This window comes from Achroia grisella, unplaced genomic scaffold, assembly GCF_030625045.1.
Source record: "Achroia grisella isolate CSIRO2021 unplaced genomic scaffold, CSIRO_AGI_Agris_v1 utg903, whole genome shotgun sequence".
Taxonomy (NCBI): domain Eukaryota; kingdom Metazoa; phylum Arthropoda; class Insecta; order Lepidoptera; family Pyralidae; genus Achroia; species Achroia grisella.
Genome location: NW_026713061.1, coordinates 1,924,771 through 1,939,430, shown reverse-complemented (window position 1 = coordinate 1,939,430; position 14,660 = coordinate 1,924,771). Strand labels below are relative to the sequence as shown.

At 31.0% G+C, this 14,660-nt stretch overlaps 2 protein-coding genes across 2 annotated transcripts; one reads left to right on the top strand and one right to left on the bottom strand.

Moving 5' to 3' along the window:
- The first annotated feature begins 4,285 nt into the window (after positions 1-4,285).
- Positions 4,286-6,939, top strand: LOC131853600 (peroxisomal N(1)-acetyl-spermine/spermidine oxidase-like). Its single transcript, XM_059204546.1, has 2 exons — positions 4,286-4,724; positions 5,161-6,939. Exons 1-2 carry the CDS (start codon positions 4,426-4,428, stop codon positions 6,461-6,463), a joined length of 1,602 nt encoding a protein of 533 aa, XP_059060529.1. The 5' UTR covers positions 4,286-4,425; the 3' UTR covers positions 6,464-6,939.
- Positions 6,940-7,918: 979 nt separating this feature from the next.
- LOC131853549 (kelch-like protein 40) lies at positions 7,919-12,400 on the bottom strand. The gene is made up of 2 exons (XM_059204470.1): positions 12,070-12,400; positions 7,919-11,661 (listed from the first exon to the last, which is right to left on the bottom strand). Exons 1-2 carry the CDS (start codon positions 12,106-12,108, stop codon positions 10,318-10,320), a joined length of 1,383 nt encoding a protein of 460 aa, XP_059060453.1. The 5' UTR covers positions 12,109-12,400; the 3' UTR covers positions 7,919-10,317.
- Between the last annotated feature and the right edge of the window lie 2,260 nt (positions 12,401-14,660).

Genomic DNA, 14,660 nt, shown 5'->3' with positions numbered 1-14,660 from the left:
GTAGATTGCCTCTTTAGCAGCTTCAGACAATGAGACATATTCAGCTTCGGCTGTTGAAAGTGCTACACACTTTTGTTTTCTTGATGACCAACTAATACATGAGCCAGCATATTTAAAGCAATATCCAGAAAATGATTTTCTGTCCATTTTATCTGCACCCCAGTCAGCATCTGCCAGTCCATATAAATTATTTGAGCCTTTCTTTTCAAATCTTAAACCAATAGTTTTTGTACCTTTCAAATATCTGAGAATTATTTTTGCGCATTTAAAATGTTCTTCATCATAGCTATCATTGAATTGTGATAGATAACTTACGGAGTACATAATATCAGGTCTAGTAGCTACGGCGCAATACATCAGTGTACCAATCAAGTTTTGATACGGTAATTCTCGTTTTTTCTCTTTATTAGGTTTTAATGTCAAACCGGGTTCGATAGGTGTGACAGCAGCTTTACATTGTTCCATTTTGAATTTATTTAAAATAATATCTATGTATTTTTCTTGACATAATTTTATTGAATCTCCTTGGTAACTGATATCTATACCAATTAATCTATTTGGTTTACCTAAGTCTTTCAATTCAAATTTTGTGGCTAAAACATTTTTGATTGTGTTTAGCGTTTTTGAACATGAGTAAGCAATGAGTATGTCGTCTACATATATAGCAACTATGATTTTCACTCCTCCTTTCGCTAGTATGTAAACGCATGGATCTGCTTTCGATGGTTCAAAATGTAATGCTTTCAGTTCATTATCTAGTTTTATGAACCATTGTCTTCCAGATTGTTTTAACCCATATAGAGCTTTTTTAAGTAAACAAATCTTTTCATTATTATCAGATTTTAAATCTTCAAGCATTTTCTTAGCTTTATTGTATATTATCATGTCATTTTTATCTATTTCGTCTATCATAATTTCCATTAAATATTCTTCAAGACAGTCAGGAACTTTCATACTTATATTTTCATCTAATTCGCCATTTAAATAAGCAGTAGTGACGTCCATTTGATTAAGTTGTAATCCTTCTTGTACAGATAAATTTAGTACTGATCTAATTGAGCTTAATTTGGCAACTGGAGCAAATGTTTCATTATAGTCAATCCCTGGTCTTTGGGTAAAACCTCTCGCTACAAGTCTTGCCTTTTTTATTTCTGTATCATTAGGACACATTTTCTTTTTTAATATCATTTTATGGTCTATGACTTTTGCGTCTTTTGCTTTTTTCATTATCTCCCATGTACCATTTTTTACATGAGCTCTGATTTCAGCTTTTATGGCGTCACGCCAATCCTCATTTTTTTCTTCTTCACATAGGTATGTCATTTCATATATATTTTCATTGAGTTCTTGTACATTATTGAGAACGTAATCATTATATCGCGATGGTAGTCTTCTCTGCCTACGCGATGTATGCATATTATCTTGATTAACTTGTGAAGTCTGATTGTCATCTGTTTCATTTCGCTCTTCATCACTTGTTGAGATCTCTATATTTGATTGTGTATGTTCATTAGGTATCTCTAATATTGGTGTGGAGCTGGTAGACGGTAAAACAGGTAAGTTTTTATTATTATTATTTATATTTTCCATTTCAATAATTATATTTTTATTTTCAGGTAGGAGTTTTTCTTCGTTATTGAAGATATCAAAGTCATCACTTGTTTCACTTTCATAGTACATTTTATTTATGAATTTTACATCTCTACTAATATTTACTTCATTTTTATTTGGTATGTAAATTCTGTAGCCTCTTGAACTTTTAGCGTATCCAACAAATACTCCTTCAATTGCTTTCGGTGAGAACTTTCCCCTTCGTTTCTTTATCAGAACGAAAGCTTTTGTACCAAAAATGCGTAAATGATTTGCTGACGGTACTCGTCCCATCCATTTCATAAACGGTGTTTCTTGTTGTAAGGCTTTAGAAGGACTTCTATTTATAAGATAGTTCGCTGTGAAAATAGCTTCTGCCCATAACGAATTAGGAACTTTTGATGCTATAATCATGCAACGGGCTTTATCGAGTAGAGATCTATTTTTTCTTTCGCTTACTCCATTTTGTTGTGGCGTATATGGTGTTGAGAGTCGTCTCACGATGCCATTATCTTTTAAGAATTGTTCAAATTCTTTTCCACAATATTCTGTTCCGTTATCGGATTGTAATGCTTTGATCTTTTTATTCCAAAAGTTTTCTACTTTATTTTTATATTCTTTAAATATTTCTAATACTTCATTTTTTTGTTTTAAGAAATATATGCAACAATATCTAGTATAATCATCAATAAATGTCACAAAGTATCTGGAACCAGCCAATGATTCATGTGGCATAGGCCCACAAACATCCGAGTGTATTATTTGTAGAGGTTCATTTGTTTTTATAGCTTCATGACTTTGGAATGGTAGCCTGGTCAGCTTTCCTTTTATACATGTTTCACACGGGTCTAGTTTTCCATTTGTCAATTGTATACCTCTTATCAAATTTTCTTTGTGTAAAACTTTCATATCATTTTCATTTAAGTGACCTAGTTTCTGGTGCCACATAGCATTCTTTTCATTTTTTATTGCATAAGCTGTGTTATTTTTGTCACATTTTACATAATATAATCCATTATATTTTTCAGCAGTAAGTAGTATATCACCTTCATTGTTTTTTATTAATGCCTTTTTCTTTGTAAATAATACAGAATTACCTTTATCAGTGATCTTACTAACGGATATTAAGTTTTCAGATATATCAGGTACATATAATGTGTCAGCGAGATTGCATTTTTCACCATCTACCTTAATCGTTACTTTTCCTTTACCTTTTACGTTAGCGGTGTGAATGTTAGATGCCAACTTTAGCAATCCAGTTTCTGATGATAGGTTTGTAAATTTTTCCTTTTGATAGGTAATGTGCATCCACTGTCCAATACCCAAGAATCTGTATCAATGTTTTCTTTACAAAGTGATAAACATACATTTAATGTTTTTTCTGATTTTTTGTCTTTATTATAATTACTACTTTTATTATATTTATTGTACTTTTTCTTACTCCAGCAGCTTTCAGTGGAATGGCCCTTTTTGTTACAGTTTTCACATTTTATTTGTTTCAGATTTTTATTATTTCTGCTGTAAAATGCTCCATCGGATCTCTCTGGTTTGTTAACTTGTTTTCTAGCTTCACCTTCTTCGAGTATTTTTATTTTTAAGTCTTCCGGATTTGGTAATGTATCCCTAGATTCTATTGCAATTCTAAAGTTTTCATATGCACTAGGAAGGCTGTATAACATCATAATACTCAATAGTTCTGGATGTATTTTGACTTCCATATCGGCTAGTTTATCGACTATGTCTAGGAATTCATTCAAATGATCGCGAATATCGCTTTGAGAGTCCATTTTTTGTAAAACTAATTTTTTTAGGAGGGTTGCTTTTCTAGCGGGACCTGAACTTTGATAAGATGATTTCAGTTTATCCCAAATCTCTTTTGATGTCTTACATGTTTTTATTTGTTTTAATTCTGATGGAGATATTAGTAATAATATTTCCGATTTTGCCATCATATCGGATTTTTGAAATGCTGCGATAGTTTGGGGACATGCATCTGTTTCTAGGGAAATTTGTCCACTAACATATTCCCATAAATCGGCTTTTATAAGCACTGCTTGTGCCTGGAGACACCATGTATCATAATTGTTTTTATGTAATGGTTCTATTCTATACGTTGCCATTTTTTATATTATATGTTTCTATTTATTTCATAACTTTGTCGAATTTTCTTACCATACGGTCTGCTACCATTTGATGTACTTGGTCGATGGAAAAACGACTTGTTTAGTATAAATAGTTTATTTTGTTAATATAATATTACGAATGTACAATATAGTTTTTTTTGACAATATATATTTTTCATCTTAAAGCGGCGATCGAGTGAGTAGTGATGTGCCAGTGTCACCAACATCATCTATGAATTCGTCTATCCTGTAATAGGCTTTCTTACATAAAAATTGTTTAATATAAGATTTGAATTGCCTCTCTGTCAGATTTAATGCAGATTCTGGCAGTTTATTATAAAATCTAAATAGGTAAGTAGTAGCTAAATATTTCCATATTTAGCTTATTTGTTATTTAGAACATTAGAAAAATTAATAGAGATGAGATTATTTAGGGGTAGATATAAAATAACTTCAAAGCGCGGTCGTTCGTACCGAGTACCTATTATTTTAAACAATTTCATTGTTCTTTATAGAGGATTTATGTACTAGACAGCTTGAAGTAGCCATTAACATTCTTAAAAATAAAAAGAACAAATTACGTTCTGCTTACTCTATGCTAGTGTAAATTCTCTTCAAAAAGTTCTAGGGAAACCAAAATTGGAAAGTGTTATGTAATAATTTGAGTGTAAATGTGAGAAAACCTAAATTTTAATGCAAACAACGCATCGAAATGAATTTGTCACATATAAAATCAATATGGAAAGAAAGGTCTTGGATTATACTAAAGTGCTACTGCTCATTACAAATAAACATGGTAACTCAATTATCAACTACAGCCCGCCGTAGACTGAGTAGTGCCGTGAGCGCAGCAGGGCAAGAGCAATGTATTCTCGATTCGTGTAGCATTGGCCCAAATTGTCAGGAGCCAAGAGTGATTGTCGTGGGTGCTGGAATGGCGGGCCTGTCAGCTGCACATCGCCTTACTCAATGTGGCGTTCGGAATTTCGTAGTTCTTGAGGCAAAAGAAAGGCGAGTTATTTGCATATCCTTTCAGTTTACATAATGTAATGTATAATATAACAGATTCTTTACCTCATAGCTGCTTCTTTAAACAATTGTAAAAGTAGCAGATCTAAAGAATTCATATAGGTATTCTTGATTTAAAGTAATATGTAGGCAAAACACTGAATTTGCATATAACACTGCCTAATTATTGGTCAAATACTAACATGCAAAATAAATGCATCTGCAAAATTGGAGGGCGAGATAGCTAAAATAGATGTTGTAAGATTTTAAATAGCTTCTGATTATCTGAAGATTTGAGAAAATTAGTGTTGTAAATTAAGTTTTGTATACCTCAGATTGTTAAATAGAGGAATGTGGCATACATATCTAAATATATGTCTATGTAATACTAGCTATACATACAATATGTATAATATTAATTCATGAATTTGATTTCCAGACCTGGTGGACGGATTCATTCATGTTGGTTAGGTGACGCCGTCATTGAAATGGGAGCAGAATGGATATACGGGGCTTGTTTACCCAATTCTGTTTATACACTCGCATCTCAGGATAGACTTTTACAAACCCCACTGCCTCGTTTAGATGCTTCTCGTGGATTATTTTGTACCAGTGAAGGTCGTGCTGTAGATCTTCCAGTTACTATAACAGCTTATCATACGTTTCGACAAATAGAACAGCAAGCAGCTAACTTATTTAGACTAGGAGGTGAAAGACATCATGGAACACTACTAAATTTTGTTGGTTTACGTATACAGCAAGAATTATATAATTTCCCTGAAGATCAAAGATATGATGCCGCTCGTGTAATGTTTGGACTTACGAATATTTTAAGAAACAGATGTGGGGATGATTTATCTCTTGTTAGTGCCGACCAGTATGGTAGCTATATTGAATTACCAGGTGGGAGTGTTCGAGTACCATTAGGTTATGTTGGAGTGATGGCACCTTTACTACGAGGTCTTCCGGACAACTGTATACGGTATAATAAGCCAGTAAATGTAGTTCGTTGGGGGCCAGGTCAAGCTGGCTCCAGTCGTGTTCTTGTAAAATGCTGTGATGGTGAGGAGCTAACTGCCGATTATGTTATACTTACCATGTCACTTGGATGTCTCAAATGTCAATCCGATAAATTATTTGCGCCACCTCTACCAGTTTGTAAATTAGATGCTATCTGTAATTTAGGATTTGGATTGAGTGATAAAGTATTCCTTGAGTATGCTGAGCCATTTTGGGTGTGTCATGAGGGTAATTTAAAATTGGCTTGGTCGGCTGAAGAATTACAATACAGATGTGATTGGACTCGTGGTGTGAGTTCTATTGATGAAATGCCTGGTAGCAAACATGTATTATGTGCATGGCTATCAGGACAAGAAGCTGCTGTAATGGAAACTATGGCAGACAATGATGTTGTTGAAGGGTTAACGCAGTTATTACGGAGATTCACAGGTAATCCTTGTCTCCCCTATCCACAAATGATGTTACGTTCTCGATGGGCATCAGATCCACATTTTTGTGGAGCTTATTCCTACGTGAGTTGTTGTTCAACAGTAAGCCATCAGTGTGAGTTAGGTACACCAGTACCAGGACCTTGCGATCCGCAACCACCAATTCTTCTGTTTGCGGGTGAGGCAACTGTACCTGGTTATTTTGCAACTGTACATGGAGCAAGACTCAGCGGGATTCGAGAAGCAGAACGGATAGTACAACTTACAAAAAAATTTGAGGGACCACCACGTTAATTTTTTTTTTACCTAAAACTTAATTTAATCAAATTCTATTTATGTGCCAACTAGTTTCATGTGAAAATGAGTCATCCAGTCCATAAAATTATGTAAACAACTGTAAAGCAAAGATAAATACTTAAACAAGGAAGTATTGTAGTAGTATTATTCGTGTTGTGATCATTAGCGCCTATAATGACGGAAGTAGCAAACAGATAAACTGAACTGTACTTATGTGTTATTTAAGTCTCTAATTAATAAATTATGATATCGAATTTTGATCAATAAATTCTTGACCCTCCCTTTACTTGGTTCTTAGGTATCTACTGACTTTAAGTAGAAAGAAGTTCTAAATTAGGTTCGTTGATTCATGAGCCCACACTCGGTTTTCTTAATTTGTTTATAGACTAGTAAAAGTAAACTAGAGCCTGATGAGTAGGCACAGAATCTGTTGTGTATTGATATATTACCGGTAATATATATTTACATTATTTCATCTGAGAAATACAAAACTTAATGTTATTTAATGGTAGTATTTTTACTTTATTTTTGTAGAAATAAACACAATTATTCATTACTCTACGTGTTTGCTCATTTTGCCCAAAGCAGACGAGCTACATCACTGTAAGATGCGGACTGCTAGGCGGATTGTTAATAGTATCTTAATTATGCGGATTCTCAATATTCGAACTCAACTAGGCCAGTGCACCCAGATACAACCCAATAGGTTATTGTGATGATGATGTAGGCCATTATAAAATTATATATTTTATTCTTAGTAAGCTATAATACATTTCAACCTCATTGCTTCAACACAAAGTAACGTACCCAACGTTACTTTGTCTATCACTATTGCATGATTACGAGCAAGTCATTTAGTTTTGGACAAAAGTATTTCTTAACAAAACTTGTTTCGAGTGGAAATTGATGTGATTTGATAGTTTATATGATAAGCTATCAAATAAATATAAGATAACTTAGGTTAACGTGCTACTTTATGTTACAATATACCTAAATATCATTTATTCCAATGTTTTACTAAAACTTATTTGTTGGACTTTTTCATTTTTTTAATTTAGAGTTATAATTTCAAAATCGATTATTATCACATAAGATGGACTAGCCATTTTGATATATATAGTGTGTCAATTATTAATCTACCAGTAGTTACATATTACTGTTATTGCGCGATTGATTCGAATAAAAATAGGAAATATATAGAGGCAGGTACAAATCCCCAACAATGGCAGGGATGACTAGCATAATTACCTAATGAACTTTAGGATTCATAGAGTATCTACTTATGTACTTTCTGTCGGAGTGGGAAGCCATAAACTGTAGGCACCTACATAATATTAAACCATATTTACTTCTAATTTTTAATTATATTTCATAGTTTAGGTAAACTGGAAACGCTAATAAAAAAAAAATATGATTACATTTTATTACAATTTATTTATAGATACGATTTTATAGGTAATACATTAAACTATAGCTACTACAATTGTGTTTGAAAACTGAATAAGACATGTTTTTGCACTGGTGGTGTATCTACGACAATTATTACGAAGGTTTCTTTACTTGGTTTCAATATGCGAATCGAGAAAACGCTAAATTGTTGGTATTGTATTTGTAAAAAATATGAATAAACATAACCATATCGAAGGTCGTTACTCTTAGCATTTCATTACTATTATTCTGTGTATTGTTAGTTATGTTGACGAACTAGAGAGTCAGGTTTCAGCTTTAAACAAGTTTGACTAGTTTTGGTTTAAAATACTTTGAGAACATAACACGCCGGGACTCGATACAATACTTTAATTATAGTACCTACGTATGTTTATATAGAACAAAGTATTGTATTAAACTAAATATTGCCAAACTCGACAGCGCTACAATGTGAAGAAAATATATTTATCTTTACTTACATATAATCTTTGTATTCGTTAAGAGGCGAGTTAGGTATTTTATTATTTTAGGATATAAATATATTAATACGTATATCGATATCTTTGTACGTGTACCAGGTGAACTCCTCCCTACATTATGTATGTATATGCATGGGTGTACCCAGCGTCTGACCCCGGTGGGGCAAGTTAGATGTTTACGTTGGACAGTAGTATTTTTCAAACCCATACGCTTATAATTTTCATTAAGGCCCCTACATAAAAGATGTCCCAATCCAACTACCTTGGGTACGTCCATAGGTATATTTATATTGTCTTACCGATTCATCATTTTTAGGATCACTGTAATGTCTTTATATTACCTGTTTTTCTAAAAAAGCTCCATGCAGATGGTATCCACAAACTTTCGCAAACGACGGTTCTCTCTCAGTAAGATACATTGGTTGGGAGCCTTAGTGGTAGGTACCTAAGTATGATTTTACTCCGTATATCCCTATCAACAGAAATGATTGGAAATTAACTTATGTAGAACACAAATAAGTGTTTAGAGATTACCAACCTTACTGCTATCTACCTACCTAATATTAAATTATTTTTTCCCAGAAAAGGGAATATAAAATTGATATAACTTTATAATTTTAGGGATAATTTATTTATTAAAATACTGATACTTTTCTCTTTATATATATAATGTAACAAAGGGCTAAATATTTCGAACCTCCAACTTCAAAAATTTTGATTCTCCATACAAATTTATAAATAGTACCTATATAGTTATATGTATATACTATAATTATATGTTGACTTAAAATCTAAGGAAATACTAATAAGGAATCAATTTAGACATAGGATGATGTGCCAATAATGGTGAAACTTTTTTCTTAATCTTTTAATGGCCTGAGTAGATACAATATTTAAAATTATACAATACAATCTATAAAAGATTAACACTTTTTTACTCCCCTTAGAGAATGGATATTCATATAAATCCCTTTTTAGTTCTCAAGGTACCTGGTAAATATTTTGGTCAATACCCGGTGGATTCACCACTATGAACGAACTGACTAGACTTGCTCTTCACCCTAATATCCTCCACGGGTGACCCGCCAGCAGATACAGTTAGCGGAGGCGGGTGCACCTTACAATATTCATCACCCATAACATATCAATTAATTTTTAGTGAGAAGAGTAGTAATTTGCGTGCATTCGCGTTATACAAATCAAAGTTTAAGATATTAAGTTTTAACTGTAAGTTTTCTATGTTATTCATTTCAATACAGGGCACAATATGAATAATAATAAAGATAGTGTTTTTAGATTCCTGTTTCTGTCACCCACACATCTTTTCGAAAGATACATTGTACAAATCTCAGGGACACTCGCCTGTGGCTACCAATATACAATAGTAATCCTGGATATACAAATAAATCTTTTAATATTACATTTTGACACATCAATTAAACATAAATAGATAAACTAACCTTCAAACAGTAACAGTAAATTAATATACTCACGATTGAGTAGTTACTTAGATAGCATATTGCTACTAACGACTTATTTTGTCAACCATTGCTATTAATGGTAAAGTAAATTAATGTTAATGACATATTATGATTAAATTGTTTTTAAGTGGCAAAATGCACATACATAACACACAGACAAACAAAATATACAACACACATACAGACTTATTGATCATGATTTGTTTATGGAAATCAGATCTCTTATACAGTAAATTCATAATAGTAACATAATAATTGTATTATGTTACTATTATGAATTTACTGATTACATTTTACATTTACATTTATTGATAAACATTGGTTTATCAATACTTTAGAACAATTTAATAACTATAGTTAAATTAAGTAAGACAATAAATTAATATTTTCTCAGTAAATAATATAATAAATATAAATTTAATTAATATTGTTCACTAAGAAAATAGCTTTAGATGGGAATAATTTACATACAAAATTTCAAACCGCCGAGAAAGCTACCAGAACTGACATTTGATGATAAGGATTCATCAAATTCTATTGAGATCTTCTGACTTTTATAAAGCCTTTCTCTAACTTCCACTACATATGAATAAGATGTAAATCTGTTATGTGTCCACAGAAAACTGATTTTATACCATTTATCTTTTTTTATAAGACAGGGCTCATTTAGATCTATATCCACAAATGAATTATATTCAACAGTGTTCATGAAATTTGTAAATTTTATTACATTATTATCAGATTCTGATACTACAGTAATACATAGTTGCTCAGAGTATAGTTTTGGTGCATTGTTTCTAAATGTTACAGCAGGAGCCATTCTAGTAGGTATGTAGAGTGAGTTAAGAAATATAGGTTTATTCACTTTAATTCTAGTGTTCACAATAAAATTGTTTATATCTATTACAATAGGTGCTACTGATCTCAATGGACTGCGGTGACAAAAATACCACTGCAGTTTTAATGAGCTCCTTGGTATCTCGTTTGGGCTAAGTAAATTAATAACATTATTACATGTCACATTTTCTGACTTTTTAATAACTTCTTTAATGTATTCATATTCAAATGGATACAATAGATTGTTTGTACTCTTTACAACTTCTTCTAAATCATTTAATGAAAGTGTACAGAATCTTAACAATTTAAATATTCCATTTTTAATTAAAATATTCCGTCTATTGTCTATTGTGCAATTATCATTATTTTGTTTACACTGAAATGTAGTCCATTCAAAAACATGTTTTATCAGATCTTTCTCCTTTATATTAATTTTTTCTGAATCTAGTATTAGTTTCATACATGGATATGATATTATGTTTTTATATTCATGCAGTAAATAACTGGCATGTTCACAAAATAACTTTAAAGAATATGAAGTCAACTGTTTGTCTTGTAAGTACTCAGGATAATTAAGAATATCAATTACATTGTCAATACTAACATTTTCTCGTATATATGCTACACACATCTGAACCAAAGATTGCAAAAGATATTTCTTTGAAGCATACAATAATTCAAAGGCTTGTTCTACAGATGATATCTGAACTTTATCAGTATATATATAATTAAGTAGTAATTGAAAGGTTTCAGGTTCTATATCAGTTATTAAAACATTCTGATTGGTTGATAGTGGTCCATAAAACATAGCTTCAAATACAGGACTACTTATAGTTAAAATTAGTTTGTGTGCTTTGAAATCTTTTCCAGAAACTGTGAAGGTACAATCACTCCATTCTAAAGATACCAATAACTTTTTTACACGATCATATAAATTTGTTGGTGAGACTTCTTTTCTATTTAAGCACATCTGAAACAAACATATCTATTTTATTTATTTAATAATATTATAACTTGTTTTAGATATATATCAGAACCTACTTGGTTTTATTATTGACAATATAAAATTCAGCAAAAGCTTTTAATAGTTAGCCTAAAAGTTAATAAAACCAAAATATGATGTATATGGATCTGTGTAACAAGTTATTTTTATACATGGGATTTTGTCATGCATTTTTTTTAATTGGAATATATTATTTTAAAGATTTTATACACATATGCAATTGAAACTGTGCAAAAAATATTAGTTCAATTCTTATAAAGGTAGTGCCAAAATTTCTGTAACATAATGTGGATTTCTCTGATTATATTTGTAAACCATTTAAACCAGATTCAATCGAGGTTTATTTAATAGCGTGGTACATATATAAATACTTACCTCTTCAATGTGTGAACTGGTAGCTGGTAAACAAGCCATGAATTTTAAATTAATTAATAGCAGAATATTCAAGTCGTAACTTAATGTTAATTTAATATAGAGTAAGTTAATATAAGAACATAAATATTGTAAGATTATTATTCTTATGAAAAGAAATGTCAGTTTTAACCAAATATATTATTACTGTAATGAATTAAACACTTTCCAATACACGAAGTACCAAGAAACATAATACCGAATACTTTAAAGCGAAGTACTGTTTGAGAAAAGCTATATAATTATAAGATTATTCTTTGTTTAAAAATTGTTGTTGCTATAATAGTGGGTTCAGTTTAAGCCGGAAAACGATAATAAAAATTATCCTAATGTTGCCTGTTACAAGTTGCCAATATTTTACATCAAGTTGCCTTGTTCAAATTAAACAGAAGCTAGTTAATGTAAATAAAAAGTTAAATCAAATATTTTACCTTAATAATTGTAAGTGTGGACAAACTAATTATCTATATTATTATATTGTTTTATGTTTCTAATAATTAATCAATAATTATAATGAACGAATGATTGTAAAAATAATATTTGTTATAAAAACTAAAATTTGTGTTGTGTTTGTTACACATGAACTCTAGAAGTTTGAAAAACTTTCAATTTTAAAAACTGATGTGGTTATGACAAAGACCTACGGCTGACCATCGTATTAAACTATTTTTCTCATATAGCTTTTCCGATAAATAATAAAAACTCATCACTAGGCGGATCGGATTCTTTTATCGCCCCGTTAAGTAAACTAATAGCTTTATTGGCAACAAGTTGTGTAGTCTGGTAATACTTTCAATTAAGGACTTGTATCCATAGTCATGAATTAAGCATGATAAAAAAAAAATTAACTACATTGACAAATAAGTTGGACTAAAAAGAACTTGTATCCAGAACCGTAAAATATATTAATAAAAAAACTACATTGACATGATACAGCTTTGAATGTAACGAGAAAACGACAGTATCGTTACGTTAGGAGTTATCTATGGGACAAATTACGGACACAATTGGCTATTTGACAGTTGTAGAAATAAAATATGATAACTTTTTTTATGGTAGCTTCTTATAAACAGTAATCATACTATATGTTTTTGCATTAAAAAACCTTATAATTTTTTTATTTTTGGAAAATAAATCTGATTTTTATCTGTGGTTGACAAGGAGCGGCCATGTTTGATAATCGTATGACGTCATAATTCAATAAACAAAACGTTAAGTAATCTCATGTCATTTGTTCTATAGTTGAGAAAAATCACTCAAATATTTCAATTTGTGTTGTCTAAAGTTTCACGAAATGGAGTTAGCCTATATTAAAGCGGATAATGCAAATCTGCCCAGAATAGATTCGTTTATGATCGCAAATCTCTTTGCCTGTAATCCTGATTTTTGTTCTGCCCTGTTTATTATTTAATGTTTATTTTACTAATAGAACCAATTATAATATATTGGATGTAATTTTCAATATCATTAGGTAGTTATAAAGAAAAACAAAGTGTCATTAGGTAGAAATTAAGTTGGTTTATTGTATAGTTTAAGAAGTTAGGTTAGGTTTCATTTATTTTTGGATTGGAAATCAAACATATTAATTTTTTAATACTTACATCAAAGTGATCCTCACATAAGAATATCGCAGACATATCAGACGTAAACGGCATGTCAATTGTAAGCATTGCTTTCGAAGTTTTGGGCATTTAAGAACATGTATAAACAATTTGTTGGGATATTTAATTGTCGTACTTCGACACATAAGCACGGCATACGTTTTGTAGCTTGTCACTTTTGCAATTCCAATAAAATCTGTATTCTTATCACTCAAAACAGAGCGCCGTATTAGCCTTCTTTCGTTTATTGAAATATGACGTCATAGCTCGGAAATGTCACGTGACATAGTATTTTAGCGCGAATTTCAAACCAAGAGAAATAAAATTCAAATTTTCTCTATCAAATAAAACTTTTTTTAAAAATTAGATAAAGTAGGGGGTTTTAAATAAGTCTACAAAATTTATAAAATATATTTCAGAAAATTGTCAAGTAGCCAATTTTTAAACCGTTATTTTTTTCGTTTTTATCCGACGTAAAAGACCGATATGGTAAAGTGGAGGAAGGGGAGGGTATTGATAATAATAATGGGTAATGGTATCTGGTATGGTAGCATTAGGTAGTGTTAATTTTAATTGCATTTGATAACTTTACCAACAGTAAACCATTTTAAAACAGAAATGTTACTTCCTGCATGTCATTAAAATGTCAATTGACTTTGAATAATAAAGTATCGTCGCCAAACACTGTCTGCTATCTGAGGAAACATGTAAAGAGGGTCATTTATATGAACGAAATATAAAGTAGAACCTAGAATACATCCTTGAAAGTCTGAAGGAGCCAGTGTCAAAATGGGCGCCCCCCATTTTGACACTGGCTCCTTCAGACTTTACATAATTTATTTCAACAATTTGTTTCTGTCTTTTAAATGACAACATAACGTTCAGGCAAGATATAATAATAAATAATATCTTGTATTGAATGTACTTTAATGTTATAATACTTTAAATAAATAA

Coding starts and splice junctions, on each gene's coding strand:
- LOC131853600 (XM_059204546.1), top strand. CDS start 4,426: ATGAATTTGTCACATATAAAATCAATATGGAAAGAAAGGTCTTGGATT. Junction 4,725..5,160: donor GTTCTTGAGGCAAAAGAAAG/GCGAGTTATTTG, acceptor TTTGATTTCCAG/ACCTGGTGGACGGATTCATT.
- LOC131853549 (XM_059204470.1), bottom strand. CDS start 12,108: ATGGCTTGTTTACCAGCTACCAGTTCACACATTGAAGAG. Junction 11,662..12,069: donor CCAGTTCACACATTGAAGAG/GTAAGTATTTAT, acceptor TGTTTGTTTCAG/ATGTGCTTAAATAGAAAAGA.